Raw genomic sequence first — 16863 nt, 5'->3', positions numbered from 1 at the left:
AAATCATTCAAACTGAGTCCAGTTCCATTATCTGATGACCAACAATAGAAAACTGTTGCGAAAAAAATCTTAAATGACAGAATCACTGACATACGTCATTCTTCACTTGCCGAAGTATCAATCTAGCACTCAGAAATGACTCATTTGAAATTGCTAGCAAAACTGCATGCAAGTTGTACTTTTTCATAAAAAAGAATAAACTTTTTTGGGGCAGTTTGAGATTTCAGAATCTGACTATTTCCTTATAAATTACTTCAGTCAATCCTACTAGAAATTCGAAAGAAGATACACTATTTGCCGATAATGTGGAATTATACTCTCATTTAAAAATAAATAACATCTTTATTTCCATAATCGATAAAAAAAGAAAAACTAAATAAATATCTCAGTAAAATCATACCCACGGCTTTGTAAGACCCTTTTCAATATTTCTACTTTGTTCGTTTATCAGATCTTCGTGCTCTGTTGCTTCACTTGGATGTCCGACATGAATACTCAAGAATTTCAGTATCAGAGAATTGTTGATTCTCAGAGCCATGTAAGGGTTTAGCTTTTTCATGAACCAGTTCAGCCAGTAGCCTATGAGCAGCACAGAATCAGATTGGTTTTCATGGGTGGTATGCCTGTAATCAAGGGAAAAAGTGGAATAATCGGATAAAGACAAATATCTTCTTATTTGGTTACTTCTACATTAATGTTACTATGAGAATGAGAATTTAGCAGATTTGGAACATTTACTATATACCCACTCATTAAAACATACTACCTCTTTGAGAGGAAGTTTAATAAAATGTAGCTTCATATCTTTTCAAGAAGTGGAAGTATTTTAACCTAATCTTTTATTTTTTGGAGTTCCACCCACACTTACAATATCGTATACATCTCTCGCTTCTGGGGATCAGTCATGTACCTTGACATTGCTTCTGTATTCGCACTCACATGAAAAGTTTGTGTGTTTACGAATAAAAGTGGTTGATTCACTTTCTCATCAAGCTTCTCGTCCTTTATGGAAAACATCCATGGATCTAACAGCACACCGTACCTGAAACATACAAAAAATCGTGCATGAAATCGATGTAGCTAGCTGTCAGCTGCAACCAGTATAATAAGAAGAATATTCGTTTATATACACACTTTAGTTCCTTCCTTCGGCTCAGAGTAAGCAAAGCAGTTGCTCCACCAAAAGAATGCCCCATCATGATGATGTTTTCAACATCCAAATGGCCAACAAGGTCGGACAGTTTGAAGTTAGACAATCGCTGTCTGCACATCACATCGTCCATCACATTGTGTGGGACATCGCCTGCATTCAGACCCAAAATAAAATCAAGCACTTTTGTACATTCGTCGGATCGTAGATGCACTTGTTTTTTCCTAGTTTCAAAATGGCCTCCATCGAGTGGAATCCTCTTGTATCTGATGCTTGTTCTGCAGTCGTTTTTGGCATGTTCTTCGTTTTGGTAGTAGTAAGTATAAGGTCCGGATTTATCCCTGAAATACCATTAATTCGTCTCCTTCATGTAAAACAGAAAGTGAAGCTTGTTACAGACCTATGCTCAATGGCGAACACTATGAATCCTTGAGAAGCAAGCTCGTAGCAGATGAGGCTGTATAAGAATCTGCTGCCTCCAAGTCCGTGCGACAATATGATGCATTTCATTTTTTCACCCTTAGGTTTCCTGATCCTTTCGCCGAAAAGAACAGGAACATGAATGTTACCAGACCACCATATCAACCCTTTCACCACAACAGGAAGTAGCATCAGAACAGAAGCTATACCATCTAGGTAATCTGAGTCAGGGATCCAGGGTATCCATTTTCTGTGGTTGTCCTATAATCAAGTGGATTGATTGAATGTTTTCAACTTCTACTACGAGAGCGTGGAAGTGTCACCCGAAATATTTTTTTCGTAATGTATAATTCTGACTTAGGAGTCGGAATTCTGAGATTCGAGTGAAATTCCGAGATCCATAAGTCGGACATCTGAAATATAAGTCAGAAATCTGAGGTACAAGACGGAATTTTGAGATTCAAGACAAAATTCTGGAACCCACAAGTCAGAATTTCAATTTGCTAGTCAAAATCCTGAGTTAGGAGTGGAATATCTGGGGCCCAAGTCGGAATGCTGAGATACAAATCGAAAATTTCACTTACAAGTCAGAATTCTGAGATTCAAGAGAAATTCTTATATTCAAGTCGAAATTTTGGAATTCACAAGTCAGAATTTCGATTTGCTAGTCGAAATTCTGAGATAAGAGTGGAAAATCTGAGGTCCAAATCGGAATTCTGAGGTACAAGTCGAAAATTTGAGATACAAGTAAGAATTCCGAGATTCAAGCCAAAATTTGATGTTTAAGTCGAAATTCTGAAACTCACAAGTCCGAATTTCAAAGTGCAAGTCGAAATTCTGAGGTAAAAGTGAAAAATCTGAGGTCCAATTGAGAATTCTGAGATACAAGTAGAAATTCTGTGATACAAGTTGGACTTCTGAGATACAAGTGGAAATACTAATCGGTAATCTGATGAGGTACAAGTCGGAAATGTAATTTCTCAGATATTAGTCGGAAATGCCACTTATAAGTCGAAATTCTGAGATAGAAGTCAGAATTTTGAGATACAAGACGGAATTCTGGATACAAGTCGGACTTCTTAAGTTCGAGCCGAAAATCTGATACTCATAAGTCGGAATTCTGAGATACAAGTCGAACATTTGAAATATAAGTATAAGAATTCTGAGATATAAGCTGAAATTCGGATATTAAAGTCGTAATTCTGAAAACTCGCAAGTCAGAATTGCAATTTGCAAGTCGAAATTCTGGAATATGAGTTGAAAATTTTAGGTAAGTCTGAGATATAAGTTGTATTTCTGAGATTGAATCGAAATTCTCAGGTAGAATAAGTCGGAATTCTGAGATACGAGTCGGAATTCTTAGATACGTGTCAAAAATCTGAGATATAAATCAGAATTCCGAGATACGAGTCGAAATATTGAAAACCGAGCCGAAATTCAGAGATAAAAGTCGGAAATCAGAGGAACAAGTCAGAATTCGGAATTATTCCGAAACGCAAATCGGTATTCTGGGATACTAGTCAGAAATGTTAGGAACAAGTCAGAATCCTGAGGTACAAGTCAGAATTCTGAGACACACAAGTCAGAATTCTTAGGTGAAAGTAAGAATTTTGGGATAAAAGGAGGAAATCTGAAGTACAAGACGGAATTCTGAGATACGAGTTGGACTTCTTGAATTCGAGTCGAAATTCTGATACTCACAAGTCAGAATTCTGAGATACAAGTCGAATATTTGAGGTACAAGCCAGAATTCTGAGATATAAGCCAAAATTCTGCTATTCAAGACAAAATTCTGAAAGCCACAAGTCAGAATTTCGATTTGCAAGTAGAAATCTAGAGATGAGAGTGAAGAATCTGAGGACCAAGTTGGAATTCTGAGATTAGTTTACGTTACTTACATTATCGTTTTTAGATGCGTCTGTTGGGTAATAAACTCTCATCAATACGCCATCTATAGAATAATCGAGCATCACATCAGCTGCACCAGGAACGAAGGGACCTGAAAATCAATGTTATCTTGAAAGATAAGTGGAAATACCTGTGTTTCCCAATAGATGGAGAGTGCATCTATCTTAGACAGAAATCTATCAGCTTAGAATTCACATAAACTAGGGGTCCCACTCCTGATAATAAAAAGTTCACCCTCTGATGCCCTGAACTTTGTTTAACGAATTAACGCAAAATGGTATCTCATGAATATTCCCGCCAATTCAAAGGCGGGAACCAAGGTCGTGCGCATCGACCACAAAACACTAGTAGGATAGTGTCAACGTACCAGAGACAACAGTTGTCTCTGCAACGTACTCTAGATTTGGGAGTCGTATGTGTTATGTTAAGCTTGAAAAGTGCTGTAGTACGTATAATACCACGTTTTAAAAGAGTGACACTCACCTCTGGCTGCAGGTAAATGGTTCGGTTTTCTTCCGAAACTCATCTTCAGCACTAAAACAGTTCGTTCACATATAGATGGTTGTCTTGGCGATGACCCTTTTGAGGTTATGGCGCGATTTAAAATATTATTTCGGCACTACCTGTAAACCAGTATCAAGGTTTAGTGATTCTTCGACAATGGTATGAGATGGGTGGTTCAAAGATCAAAGAAAGGCGGTCATGAAAAGCACTTCAATCGAAGTGTGGTGAAATTGAATTAAAGCATAGCTTTGATGTATAGACGTAGGAATTTATTGTGAATAGATAATAAACCTACCAGTATCCAAACTGCGGAAATTTTATCGAGTCTGAAACAATGGTTGTGGGAGTCTTTGAAACTCCGGTTAAATTTCACGCTAAAACTAACGACATTTAACTGAATCGCCTATTTTGATTTCGCTTCAAAGTTCAAAAAGATGATAAGCGGATGGCAATCTATTGAAAAAATGCAATCAAGTTCCAGTTAGTAGTACGGATACCCAACCATGATCGCACTATTGACCAACGAACTGACTGCACGAAGTGTAAACACTAATTGACCGTTGTGTTCATCAATTAAATCGTAACCACAATGGATTTATACCTGAATGTTGGTAAAGGTTTTTGAACTGCCGGTAATTTGGAATGAAATTTGAATTTAAATTCGAATTGGGCAACGATTGACGTTCGAAGTTTCCCAAAACGAACGGATTGATTTGTGGAATTTTACCAGATAAGTTGCCAACTGCCGCAATATGTCCTGAATTTCATTCGAATTATGATTTAGCTTCGTAATAAAAGATAGTTGATAGTTGATGTTTTGTGCTTCAAAATTAATAATTAGAATTTAATTATATAAGTTATCAATAGAAGAATAAAATAAAAAGTTGCACTCGAAATAAAACAATAAAAAAATATAAAAATGGCTAAGTTTTTAATGAGAACGGAAATGGGAGAAAATAGTGCAAAATTATTGAAATAATTAATAAAGTAAATTGCAGATATTTTTTCAATGTAATAATAATATACCTACATACATGTATATATCATAATATGCTATTCACTAATTATTCACCTATCGCAAAATAATCGTATGATGAAAATCTATTCGCGATACAACTATCCATATTTTTGAAAATTATATCTTCAATAACAACAATAATTATTATCCGAATAATTTCTTGTTCCATATTTTTCACTATGCATAACATGAGAAATTGTTTCCATATCATAATTGGTTCAAGTTGCTTATCGAAAAAATTCGAATATTGTCATACTGTTTTCGCTGTGAAAAATGACCTAAATAACACTAAAATTTTTCTCAATTGTTTATTTGAAAAAACTTGAAATTTTTATAGTAGATAACGAATATCAAATTTGTGTTTTGCACAAAAAGTATTTTCCAAAAAAATGCCCCCCCAGAAAATTTCTTGAATTGCAATTGTTTCGTCGAGGTCTCGATCTTAGAATTAATTCAACAATTTACATAAAAAAAACTAATAGGCATTCACAAAAATGATCACACACAAATTGAATTTCTGTGAGTTTTTTGCAATGAGAAGATTATTACCGTTATAATAGCACTTTGTATGTTCAAATTAAGTTTTTATTATTATAATAATAATTGCGTGAGTTTGGTCAAAAAGTCTAGTTTCTCGAACAAAATTATGTTTGGATATACTACTATTGTTTCCAATTTTGAATTGATTTTACTTACAGTTATGAATTTCATGCACTTCACATCAAGCAAAGCCACAAATTTACATTTTCTATGGTGGAAATCATCAATATAGGTTCGAAATATAGGCAATCAAACATTCTCCAAGAGAGAATGAGAAATGAAGAGAGATATATTTCTTTGTATTTTTATTTTATCAATCGAATTCAAATGATAATAATCAATAGAATATAACCGATATCAACTGGTGCAATTTTATAACACCGAACAACACAAATGAAAATATTATTCAGGTAGATAATATTTTCATTTATTTTATCACGAGAATATTTATTATTATTTTGTTATGATGCGTTCTTTTATCAATCGCATTTTTTTTACCTGATTCACGTTATTATATTACATACCAACGTTTCAAAAGGACGCACATGGACCTTAACTATAATCCGTAAATCATCAAATATAACATACCTGTCTACTGGTTAGTTAAAAATGAATATTTGGAAGAAATTCCAACGTGACTCTTGTTATTAATGGTTTTGTTTCACTTATTTCACTTTGAGGTATAGGAGAAATTCTGTTGTATCACATGTAACTGATTTATTTGTTGACCAGCCAGAGTTAGAGAAAGTTGGAATGGGTTTTAATCGAAACTTGATAATTCCGTGTTATAGAGCTGTTGATAAGTAAAAGAAATCTTTGAGATGAATATGTGTAGAGACCTACAGTCACATATTTCACGACCCTTTTCTGTAATAGCATTGAGTATTAAGGCAGGGGGTTAATACTTGAAGGTACTAGACTAGTTGTATTCAATGATTTGACGCATACCATCTCTATTCGATCTAAGCTACCGAATAGGGCTTAATAAGAGAGTTGATAACTATTTTTGCACTCTAAAACCTTCAGAAACAAGAATTACCTAATTATTTTTCAGTTCGTTAGCAAGATCCAGTGGCAACATGGAAAATGTTCTACTCAACATAGTCAAGGGAGCTAATGACGAAAAGGTCACTTCAGTGTTTTCACCTGGCAAACAGGCAAACTTCTTGGGTATATCACCACTGAAAGATGTTGAAACCAAGAGAGAGGGAAGGCCGTTTCGGGTTTCTATAGAGGGAAACATAGGGGCTGGAAAATCGACGTGTATTGAGTATTTCGACAAGTTAGCTACAGTTGAAACATATGCCGTAAGTTGGTTGAAGAGTAGAATTTTTGATTTTAGCAATCGTCTGTTTTTTCCGATCCTTGACTTCTAAATTTCTTTATTCTTTATTTCAGACAGAATAAAAAGAATAAAATGATAATATTAGTTGCCAATGTAATACTACTAGAACATCATAATGTAAATTTCTATAACTAGTAAGCCCGTAAATCTAACTTGCGGGTAGATTCATCATTACAGGCTGAATTCGCCTTTCTTGTGTAGCTCGGGCCTACGGCCCTCACGTTTCGCTTATGCTCCGTAGCTCGGGCTTTCGGCCTTTTATAAATGTCTAAGCCAAAAAAGCTATTTCAAGAGCCCGTTCTGTGATCGCTGCCAAGATACTTCCGTCAAAACTGACGTTGACATTGCACATTGTCAAAGTACACCAAATTTTTTCTGATAATCGATAGAAATAATTCAATAGCAGTTGCCAATGTAACAGACTCACTCAATAATATTTATTGTGCATCGGATACAGCATCATAATCATTATATGGAACATTCTTCCCCATTTATTCCATGTTTAGAGCCATCTACAGTCGTAATATTGAAACCTCTGCAGGAGCCTTTATGGAGCGCTGGTTTTAGTTACATTGTCGTCCGTGAAGATGGTGCCACCAATTGTATATGACTCATTAAAACGTTTCCTAGGGATATATAACGGATCCCCGAGCTGCACAATTCATACTTACCTGGCGTAGGGGTTACCGTGATCAACAAGGCGGTTCCCCCGGAGTGAGGCCCTTTCATTGCACTTCGATCGGGCTGACCTCTGCGATTATCCCTAATGCGGATAACTCGGGCGCGTAATTTTTGGTAGTCGGGACTGCGTACGCGCTGTCCCGGATCTAATAATGAATATTAGTAGCACTTTTAGACCTAAAGAGTGGATTCTGCTCAATTTGGGTTATCTTATCACAGCATATGCAAGGTTAAACTGAATAATTATGGGTTTCATTCATGAATTTTTCAAATGCACCGCGAAAACTATTCAAAATCATTCTTCAAATATGAGGTTTTAAAATTTAAATCGCTTCGTCTCTAGATCACTATTTGGCAACAGCGTTCACTAGAAGAAGAAAAGAACTATGGCTTCTTTATAAAATAACAACTGTTCATCACAGCCATCATAAGGCGCGTACTCACTGGCGAGCCTCAACAGCAACCGGCCATAAAAATCCCATAAAATTTTACGACCTTCTTCGTCCGTCCCAGACTTCATAGACACTAGACAGCCATTTTTGTCTATCTCATCAAGATAATGTATTTGTTGTCCTTTAATATCAACGCATATTTCAGTCGATGTTGCCAACTTGGGCAATTGCAACGAAACCCTTTAAATTTAAAACACCCGTTTTTATTTTTCATTTTCACTCGAATAAAACGATCCACTCTTTTTTTCAGTCATAGTTAATGAGGTTGTGGGCCATCTTGTTGGAAAATGGTCGTTTGATGGTCTTCTGCATTCTCCATTGAGGAGGTAAGCTTCATAAATACTAGGGCTAACCTAGACAAGAAAATACACAACGTATCAATTCGGCATCACGGGAATTCTGGAAGATAAAGGACAGAGTGTTTTAAAATCACGTCCTCAATCTGAAGGCCAAGGCAGCTGTTTATAAAGCAGTGGTCCTCCCAACGCTTCTTTACGGAAGTGAAAGCTGAACGCCCTACAGGCGACATATTAAACAGCTTGAACAAACGGAACAACGTCATCTAAGACAAATAATGCACATCAGATGGTTCCACAAAGTTTCAAATGCAGGTCTTGCAACGCGCGAGTTGTACAACAACTGAGACTCAAGTAACGAGGGCCCGACTCAGATGGAGCGGCCACATTCTGAGGATGCAAGACACAAGACTCCCCAAAATAGCTATGTATGGCGAATTCACAGAGGGAGCTTGGAAACCAGGACGCCAAAATAAGCGCTTTAAGGATATACTACATCAATCCCTATAATCAGTTAATGCCTATCATAACTGGGAACAACTAGCGTTATACAGGTCACCGTGGAGGTCTTTGGTACACAATTATAATGGAGATTCGAGAAGGATACAGCGGCGGCCAGATCTGGTTGGCGACTATCCACGCCCGGAGTGTGGAAGGATCTGTAGATCACGGTTGGGTCTCTTCAGTCACAGGAGGGCACACAGTCGCAATTAGCCCTAAGAAATTATAAGTCTGTTCGCACCGTTTTTTTTTGTGTGTGTCTTTTCGTATATTTATCCCCGGTAACGGGATGCAGCAATGATGAATGAACGACAGTTATGCCGGTTAACAATGTCGTTAAGGTAAAATGAATACTCGTCCGAAAAACAGATAACGAACATGTAGTTTTGATTACCGTTAATCATTTCACTGACCACTTCCCAGAACACAGTCGGCGATCGGGATCATCCTCATTCAGTTCCTGAACCTGTAATATCTCACTAGTAAGCCAGTAGATCTACCTTTATTGGAAGATTCAAAGCTCAGGCCTGCGGCCATCCTTGTTCGCCTCAGATATGAGCCTGCTTGTTGTTAATACCTCTACTATTATGATGGTCTTGATGCTTACGTCAGATACAGATAGATACTGACAATTAAACCAACCTAATGGTCTATACAGACTGATCACATACGTTTTCTTATGCAGGAACCCATTGAGTGGTGGAGGAACGTAGACGGGGAGAACCTTCTAGAGCTCCTTTACACTGACATCAATAAATGGATTAGCGTCTTCCAGAGCTACGTCCAACTAACAAGACTGAAAGTACAAACAACCAAACCTAAGAAGCTTGATACTACTGTCCAAATCTTCGAAAGGTCTATACAGAATAACAGATTTTGCTTCTTGGAGCATGCGTACAGGAAGGGTTCCCTAACCAGTGCAGATTACGCTGTGTTGGATCAGTGGTACAGGTGGATTAGGGCTAATGTTGATATAAACCTCGATTTGATAGGTGAAAATCTCAATTTTAAATACCTTCCATATATAATTGCAAATATGTTATTACAGTTTACCTGAGGACATCTCCAGAGGTAGTATACGAGAGAGTGAAGACAAGGAATCGACCAGAAGAAACTGGATTGACTCTTGAATATCTCAAAGATTTACATGACAGCCATGAAAAATGGCTGATGTCCAATGATGAGAGGTTCAACAACGTTCCACTGATAGTGTTAGACGGCAATAAGCCTCTTGCTGAGATGGAAACACAATACAAAATATTCGAAGACCAAATACTAGGTACGCGAGTAATTCCATCGCATATTCTGCACGCATTTGAATCTTTTTGTTGCAGGACGAGATAGTAGAGGACTGAAAAGAAGTAATACCGCAGACGAACTCTTGGGTAGGGTGAAGAAAAATTTAAGAGAAGATTTATAATCATACAAAAAACATCAACTATATGTAGTGATGGAATTCCAAATATTACTTTATATTTTCTCAGAACAATTAATCATAATAAACTATATTTTCAAATCGTCCAGATTTTTTTTATAACATCGCTTTAGAGTGACGTTGTCGCCCATTTTTGAAGGCTAGTATTCATCGTCCGCATCAGACACTTTTCGTCCGTAAACACTTTTCATCCGCTGTTCGTCACTAAGATACAAATACGCCAATGCGATTGCATCAATTTCGTGAATCCAAGATTACTTTATATTCTTCAGGGATTTGCCAGATTTGTCAATTAGTCGATATGGAATAAGCTAGAGACAAGTATGTTTCAGTATGCATCTCGTAACTTTATTTATAGTTGACACATGTCCATAAACTTTAATATAATTAATATACGTTCAATAATATTCTTATAAGAATACACTTAGTTACATTCATCATAAAATATATAATATAATAATTACTTATACATTTTTTATATAACTAAAAACTTGTGCAAGTTTTTCTACCATATCACAATTGCATTTGGAACTTTATGCTTCTTTTTCTTCATGTACAATTTGTTTACTATTGAAAGAATAATACAGTCAGATCATTTTTTGTTTTCTCCTAAATTTCTCAATTTTTAACTCCTTATAAACAAATGTACACAATGAATTAGTACCACTTTGAGCATAGCTTGGTTAGAGTATTTGGAAGAAAGTGAACTTCCCAACAAGGTAACTCGATTCATGTACTACTATAATCTAAATTCCTGTTATCGGGATTTGAACTAGACGTTTTTCAGTTGATTGCATTCAACTTGAAATCATATTCAGTCGTAATATAATTGTACATTCACATTTCTAAACAGAATTGGCTGGACTGATATGGAATGTTGTTGATAGAATATTAATTGTTTCGAAAAAATTGAATGACGTTTCAAAAATACTTTCTCAAGATACAAATTGGTATAAGGAATGTCTAGAACTGCCTATATAGTAAGTAAATTATAATAATATGAGAAAATGGGTAAGTACAAAATGAAGGATTGTAAAACAAACGATCTGAAAATATAATTTGACATTTAGTAATCTCGTACTTCGCAAAAATTTCCTAATAATACGTGTTTAATTATATGTACATTGTTATCTACAAATCTAGGAAATAATTCAATGCTGGATGAAAACTTCCTGAATCCTCTTCTTTGATTATATTCTATATAACTAAAATACACACCACAGAAGCACATTGAAATCACATTTGCTTATCATAGAATCAGATTAAGATCGGCCATGCGGCCTAGAGATATGCACATTCAGTGGTTTTTGAGAATGGGCTGAACTTTGAACTCTTTCTGCTATTCGAATCTTGGATGTATCTATAAAAATAAATGCGGAAGAAATTCAACGAGTTTTGCTCTTAGCACTCCCAGAAGAAGTTCATAGTTCTGTTAAAGTCGTAATACAAATATATAATATTCATATTTAGATTCATACAATATACGTTATATATGTATAAAATATAGGGATGTTGATTACGCCTAAAAATCTCTGAGTTTCGAATATTCACCAGAAATGTTCACTGTAATGGTAGGCAGATAGACTTATTTTGAAACTGCGAAAAAGTGCTTATGAAATTATATCGAAAAGTTTTGATTCAACTTTTTCAAAAAAGAGCTGTTCTCATTCACGTTATGGTTTTCGTCTATCATTACCCAATTAATGATTTCGGCAAAAATGGTCAACCTTGAGAACTGAAGATAAAACACCGTACTGCGATAAATTTCCATTTTCGTTTTCGACTATGAATGAATACAAATTTGGACTATCTTCATAATTGTTCGTACAACTTGCCTAAGGAATACACTTAATTAACATACACGTACATAAGCTGATTTACGTGAATTCGAACAAGCTGATAAGGACTGCAGTGATGTGATATTTTCACGAATGTTGATTACCAACAATCAGCAAGATCATCTTGGCAGTTGCTGCGAAGATGTGGCAGCATTTTTTCACGATAGTCGAAGAATATTAACGAAAATTCGTGTTTCTCGATTAGGAAATGAATTCGCACTCACTAGCTGCTGTCTATCTGTACCATTGAACTAGGTAATCACTAGAATGATTGGCTTCAACGCGAGTTGATCATTTCATTGTCTTGGTGATTCTCTAGATTTTGCTGGAACATCGAGTTGTTATTTTGTTCTCTACTGATTTCTTCCGATGTTGGTTCTAATTCTATATTCGTATCACTTTCTACGTCTTGGAATCTGAAAGGGATCATTTATTAATCACCAGATGAACACAAAAAGGGATGGAAACGAATTCTTGAGATTGAAAAGAGACTTGAAATTATGTTTCCTTGTACACACATTTCATCACAACTTTTTCTAAGCTACGTGTGTAGTTATACACACATCGATAAAATAATAAATTCAGATTACTTACGTGTAATGTTTTTCCTCTCCTCTCATCTCACAAATAACATTTGTAAGGGCCATAATATAATTTTTAGCTAATGTAAGTGTTTCTATTTTGGACAGCTTCCTCTCCATTTTTATATGTGGTATAACTTCTCTGAGTTGCTGAAATGAATCGTAGTAAATTAAATACTTGCCGATAGAAATTTTTCTCTATCTCTTCATCTTTTCAAATTGAAAACAACAATTCTGTTCCAATAATGCGAGCTAGTCATGAAGAGTGCAGGAAATCCCAGAGAAATCGAAACATCTAAACTGCAGATCGGTTTAGGGATCATTGTCCCTCATCATTACAGTGTAGGGTTAAATATTCCAACCTCACTTTCTGTGCAGACTCCTACATCAATTCATGGCTCCCAGATTTAACTTTAATGTCTTCATCTTTCATTGAGATTCGATTCATATTTTTGCTAAGAAAAACTCACCTCGAAGGCGTCGTTAAGTGAGTGCATTCTCATTCTTTCTCTCTCATTGCTTTCCAGTCTTCTTAAATTTCTCTCTCTCGCACTAATACAGGTTTTTCTACGTCGTGTCGTTGTAGCACTGGATGCACTACCACTGGACGCACTACCTATGGATGAGAAATAAAAAATCTGAGAAAGATTAACAAACTTTTCATAAAAAAGACTCTCAGCATTTTAAAATGATCGAGTGTTTCTCCAATATACTCTAGAAGACTAAAACATGTCCAGGAGCTTCTGGTTTGGGAGAAAACTAAGTTTTTTTGACAAACCTCAATTTATGAGTGCTTCTGCGTATTATTGCAAAGAAGTTACGCGCGCATGCTAACAATAACGTGAATAATAAGTAACAACAATTGTATGCGCATGAGCTAGAATAAATCAAATACCTACATCCAAACGTTACGTTGAAATTGTAACAAATTTATTCTTACTCGTGCACTGTAGTTATTATTTTAAATTCAGTTTGTCCAGCCTCAAATATACAAAAATCTATTTACCTCCATTTTTTCTTCTTTTTCTACCTACAGCTTCGTCACTACTAGATTCTGTGAGATCATCCCTTCCATCATGTTTGCTCAGCTCCATGTCTTCAACTTCTACATCCTCTTCTTCCTCGGGCCAAGGAGTTGATAGTTCAAGCGATCTCATTCTCGTAAACTGAAAAAAAAACATATTTTTAAGACAAAATGTCTGAACAGGTCAATTTTCAATTTAAATCACGCTACTTTTAATTTATAACAGAGGAGTTTATGCACCCTCCAAGAGAAATGGAGGGTAGTTGTTTTTTTTGAATGGCAACCTTTCCATGTTTGACAGAAGTTATATATGTTTGCCAAGCCTCTCAATGAAATTGTAATTTGAAATGAAAATTGACGATTATTATTCTAATAAAATACTGAATATTGAAAGTTATGAGTCAATTGAAGAATGATAAATTGGAAGACAATTTGTTAGTCGAAAAAGCTGTAAGATTCAACAATATAATCAAAAGTTTAGCACCAAAGATTATGAATTCTGTGTGTTACTTTTTACTGTCTCTGTATACAATTACTGTGGTAAATTAAATTTGTTCAGAGGGAGAATGTTGGTAATTTTACTATTATTCTAGTTTACGAATATTCTGGTGAATGAACCAGTCCTATAACACGAATTTTTTCAGTTTAGAAATCTTGCTCATAAGCTATAAGCCATGTTTACATGTTAAGGATAAATCTGAGTTCATTTTCCTAAAAAATGATCGAAGGTAGAGTTTTAGAGATCGCCTCCTATTAGTGGTACTGAATTTTACTTACGTTCTAAGATATATTCTCAGACAATAATAACAATGGAACGTACACGCAACATTAGAAGGTAAAAATTGTAAGCACAACACTTCGTTGATCCACCAAAATGTCAATATATTGTAGAATACGAAAGGAACTCAATTAAAATTCGAAGCTGATAAGGGGGCACTTAGGAATTGCATTTTGCATATTTCGATAAATATCAATGACGAAAACGATAATTGTAACAAAAATATCAATTATTCGAGTACCTATATGAGAAACGTATATGCCAGTACTATAATCTCGTGCTGGAGATCAAATGTCAAACTAAAATGATTACATTCGAAAATCGGAGATTTAATTGGTGATCATTCTGTTAATTAGGGTTCGTGATTAGGGAATCACATGTGGACTGGAAATTTGTGGAAGTGCGTTTTTATTGGAATTGTTTTTGAAAACTCTGGATTGACCCCGATTTAGTTGTGATGGATTTTTCTCGAGGAAGGTTAGAATATGCCCGGAAATTACACTGATAAGATATTCCTGAAAATTATTCTTCTTGGTCTAACAGACCAAGGATTTTTGGGATTCCACAATTGAAAACATTCTTATGGTTCATCCTTAATAACGAAGTTAAATGCTTCTTGACTATACTGCTCCACAAAAGTTGAGGAAATTTTGTTACCTTTTCAAAAGTTTGTTCAGCAATAATGCCTAGATACATAGGCGTAACAATAGGGGTTATTGGAGACCTAACCCCATAGATTAGAAGAAATTGAAACAAAATTGGAAGTATCAACAAAATAAATATAATGGGGGAAGATTGTGAAGGGAGTAATGTGTTGCAGTGATTGACTGGGGTGAACCCTCATGAGTCAACTTAGTTACGCCACTGCCTAGCCCTAAACTTAGTCAGGATGAAGCCAATAAGGTTATTGGTATGATCGTTAGTGATAATCTTATACTCTTGTCTTTTTTTTTTGTATGCTCTTCAACTTTGATCTGAAGATCGGTAAGTTCTGGCATCAGATATCATTTTCATTGATTGACCACCTATTGTGTCAAATCACACAAACTTTTTATGAAAATAACAGTTTATTCGTACGTTTTCCATCTCCTCAGAATATCTTTGCAACTTCCCTCGAACAAAAATAAATATTTCGATCCGAATTCAGAGAGATTCGAGTGATTGAACTGAAATATAGGAATTATTTATTCATTGTTGTGTAAAAATGGGACATCGTGAGAATATAAATTGAAAATTATGTAGCAATTTAGCCTGAAGAAATTTCCACTGCCATCTTTTCAAGGGATATGTTTCAGGAAAGATAGCAGATTGATTTTCTGAACTCGAAATATTGAAGTTTATGATGGGCCCTGATGAAATTCTTGAACTATTTCTTCGTCAATTGAACTGTGAAATATACAGGGTCACCCACAAAGGTGTTCAGTGTTTGGACATGAGAAAAATTGCTGCAAAAAGGATCCCCTAATGTTTGAATGTTGTCCAAAAGCGTGCAAGGGTAGAAGCATTGCGTTCGATCTGTGCTCGATTTGAAAACGATGTAGACTTCTTAAACCGAATTGTTTGTTTACTCTGGATGAGACTTGGGTACATTTCTACGATCCAGAAACAAAGCAACAATCGATGGAATGGCGACACTCTGGTTCTTTAAGACCTAAGAAGTATCGTGTCCAAAAATGTGCTGGAAAAGTTCTTGCTTCAGTTTTTTGGGATTGCCATGGAGTAATAGTGATTGATTTCTTGGTTAAGGGTAGAACAATAACCGGAGATTACTATTCGAGATTACCGATCACTCTCAGGGAAAAAATTAAATTGAAAATTGAAATTTTGTTAAATTCTATAGTAGGCTAAGAATCTTTCAATATATCCTCGTATGCTAAATCTATATTTAGTAGATCAGTAGATCATCAAACTCATGATTGAAAATTCCATCATCAACTTCTGGTGGAGCTATATTTGTCCAAATCGTGGCAGCTTCATACTCATTACTCGTACTGAACAAATCCTAAATGTGAAACACCCATCCATTATGGATATAAAGGACCTAAACCGCGCGTTATATACAAAATCCATCAGCAGTTCCACAAATAATAATGTGATAGTGACCGAACCAGAGACTCTCTGCAAGTATTTTAAAATGTGGCGCCAGATTTGAGCAGAGAATCAAATTTAAGCATCTCGCGTTTGCTTATTCGTCGGTTTAAAGCCGAAGTTTTAATTTTCCGTCCATCATAATAATGTTACAGCTTGTGAAGTGCCTGAGTCAACCGCGGTTTTCAGTTTAATATTCAATTTAAGGGAAAAACGTGAGCTTGATGTTAATACTATACGCGACTGGATTACAGGGGGAAAAAACGGTTTTCGAGGGCGACTGATGAAAAATGGAAAATTGATT

The 16863-nt window shown here is 35.6% G+C and overlaps 3 protein-coding genes and 1 non-coding gene across 12 annotated transcripts in view; 2 read left to right on the top strand and 2 right to left on the bottom strand.

The window, feature by feature from the left end:
- Positions 1 to 322: 322 nt before the first annotated feature.
- On the bottom strand, positions 323 to 5841 carry LOC123316238 (platelet-activating factor acetylhydrolase-like). Of its 2 annotated transcripts, none has more exons than XM_044902187.1 (7): positions 5697 to 5841; positions 3962 to 4101; positions 3469 to 3569; positions 1551 to 1831; positions 1135 to 1491; positions 869 to 1042; positions 323 to 623 (listed from the first exon to the last, which is right to left on the bottom strand). In XM_044902187.1, exons 2-7 carry the CDS (start codon positions 4002 to 4004, stop codon positions 395 to 397), a joined length of 1185 nt encoding a protein of 394 aa, XP_044758122.1. In that variant the 5' UTR covers positions 4005 to 4101; positions 5697 to 5841; the 3' UTR covers positions 323 to 394. The 2 variants fall into 2 exon arrangements, with proteins under 2 accessions (XP_044758122.1, XP_044758121.1); XM_044902186.1 differs by lacking the exon at positions 5697 to 5841 and adding an exon at positions 4278 to 4418.
- Positions 3867 to 10333, top strand: LOC123316239 (deoxynucleoside kinase-like). Of its 2 annotated transcripts, none has more exons than XM_044902188.1 (5): positions 3867 to 3973; positions 6595 to 6847; positions 9501 to 9807; positions 9864 to 10094; positions 10150 to 10333. In XM_044902188.1, the coding sequence occupies exons 1-5, from the start codon at positions 3900 to 3902 to the stop codon at positions 10233 to 10235; spliced, it is 951 nt and encodes a 316-aa protein (XP_044758123.1). In that variant the 5' UTR covers positions 3867 to 3899; the 3' UTR covers positions 10236 to 10333. The 2 variants fall into 2 exon arrangements, with proteins under 2 accessions (XP_044758123.1, XP_044758124.1); XM_044902189.1 differs by lacking the exon at positions 3867 to 3973 and adding an exon at positions 4476 to 4614.
- LOC123318108 lies at positions 7549 to 7710 on the top strand. The gene has a single exon (XR_006538265.1). It is a non-coding gene; the product is annotated as a U1 spliceosomal RNA (small nuclear RNA).
- Positions 10334 to 10576: 243 nt separating the features above from the next.
- Positions 10577 to 16863, bottom strand: part of LOC123316240 (class A basic helix-loop-helix protein 15-like) — a 57920-nt gene continuing 51633 nt past the window's right edge. For 5 of the 7 annotated variants that reach the window (XM_044902194.1, XM_044902196.1, XM_044902195.1 and 2 more), the window contains 4 exons: positions 13676 to 13835; positions 13140 to 13285; positions 12683 to 12819; positions 10577 to 12504 (listed from right to left, as the gene is read on the bottom strand). In XM_044902194.1, coding sequence (XP_044758129.1) covers positions 12366 to 12504; positions 12683 to 12819; positions 13140 to 13285; positions 13676 to 13826 — 573 coding nt within the window. In that variant the 5' untranslated portion in view covers positions 13827 to 13835 and the 3' untranslated portion in view covers positions 10577 to 12365. Of the gene's footprint in view, positions 12505 to 12682; positions 12820 to 13139; positions 13286 to 13675; positions 13836 to 14470; positions 14673 to 16863 lie in introns of those variants that run through there. The other 2 variants (XM_044902192.1, XM_044902193.1) reach the window with 2 other exon arrangements.

The sequence above is a fragment of the Coccinella septempunctata genome, chromosome 7 (assembly GCF_907165205.1).
Source record: "Coccinella septempunctata chromosome 7, icCocSept1.1, whole genome shotgun sequence".
Taxonomy (NCBI): Eukaryota; Metazoa; Arthropoda; class Insecta; order Coleoptera; family Coccinellidae; genus Coccinella; species Coccinella septempunctata.
Note: the sequence above shows the minus strand (reverse complement) of the source record. Positions and strands in the feature narration are given on the sequence as shown.

Bases quoted from the DNA above. Each gene is read 5' to 3' on its own strand.
- LOC123316239 (XM_044902188.1), top strand. From the start codon at position 3,900: ATGTTAAGCTTGAAAAGTGCTGTAGTACGTATAATACCACGTTTTAAA. The intron at 6,848-9,500 runs GTAAGTTGGTTG...TTTCTTATGCAG, and splicing joins CTACAGTTGAAACATATGCC to GAACCCATTGAGTGGTGGAG. The intron at 10,095-10,149 runs GTACGCGAGTAA...TTTTTGTTGCAG, and splicing joins ATTCGAAGACCAAATACTAG to GACGAGATAGTAGAGGACTG.
- LOC123316238 (XM_044902187.1), bottom strand. From the start codon at position 4,004: ATGAGTTTCGGAAGAAAACCGAACCATTTACCTGCAGCCAGAG. The intron at 3,570-3,961 runs GTGAGTGTCACT...ATTGATTTTCAG, and splicing joins CCATTTACCTGCAGCCAGAG to GTCCCTTCGTTCCTGGTGCA. The intron at 624-868 runs GTAAGTGTGGGT...CCTTGATTACAG, and splicing joins CGAGAGATGTATACGATATT to GCATACCACCCATGAAAACC.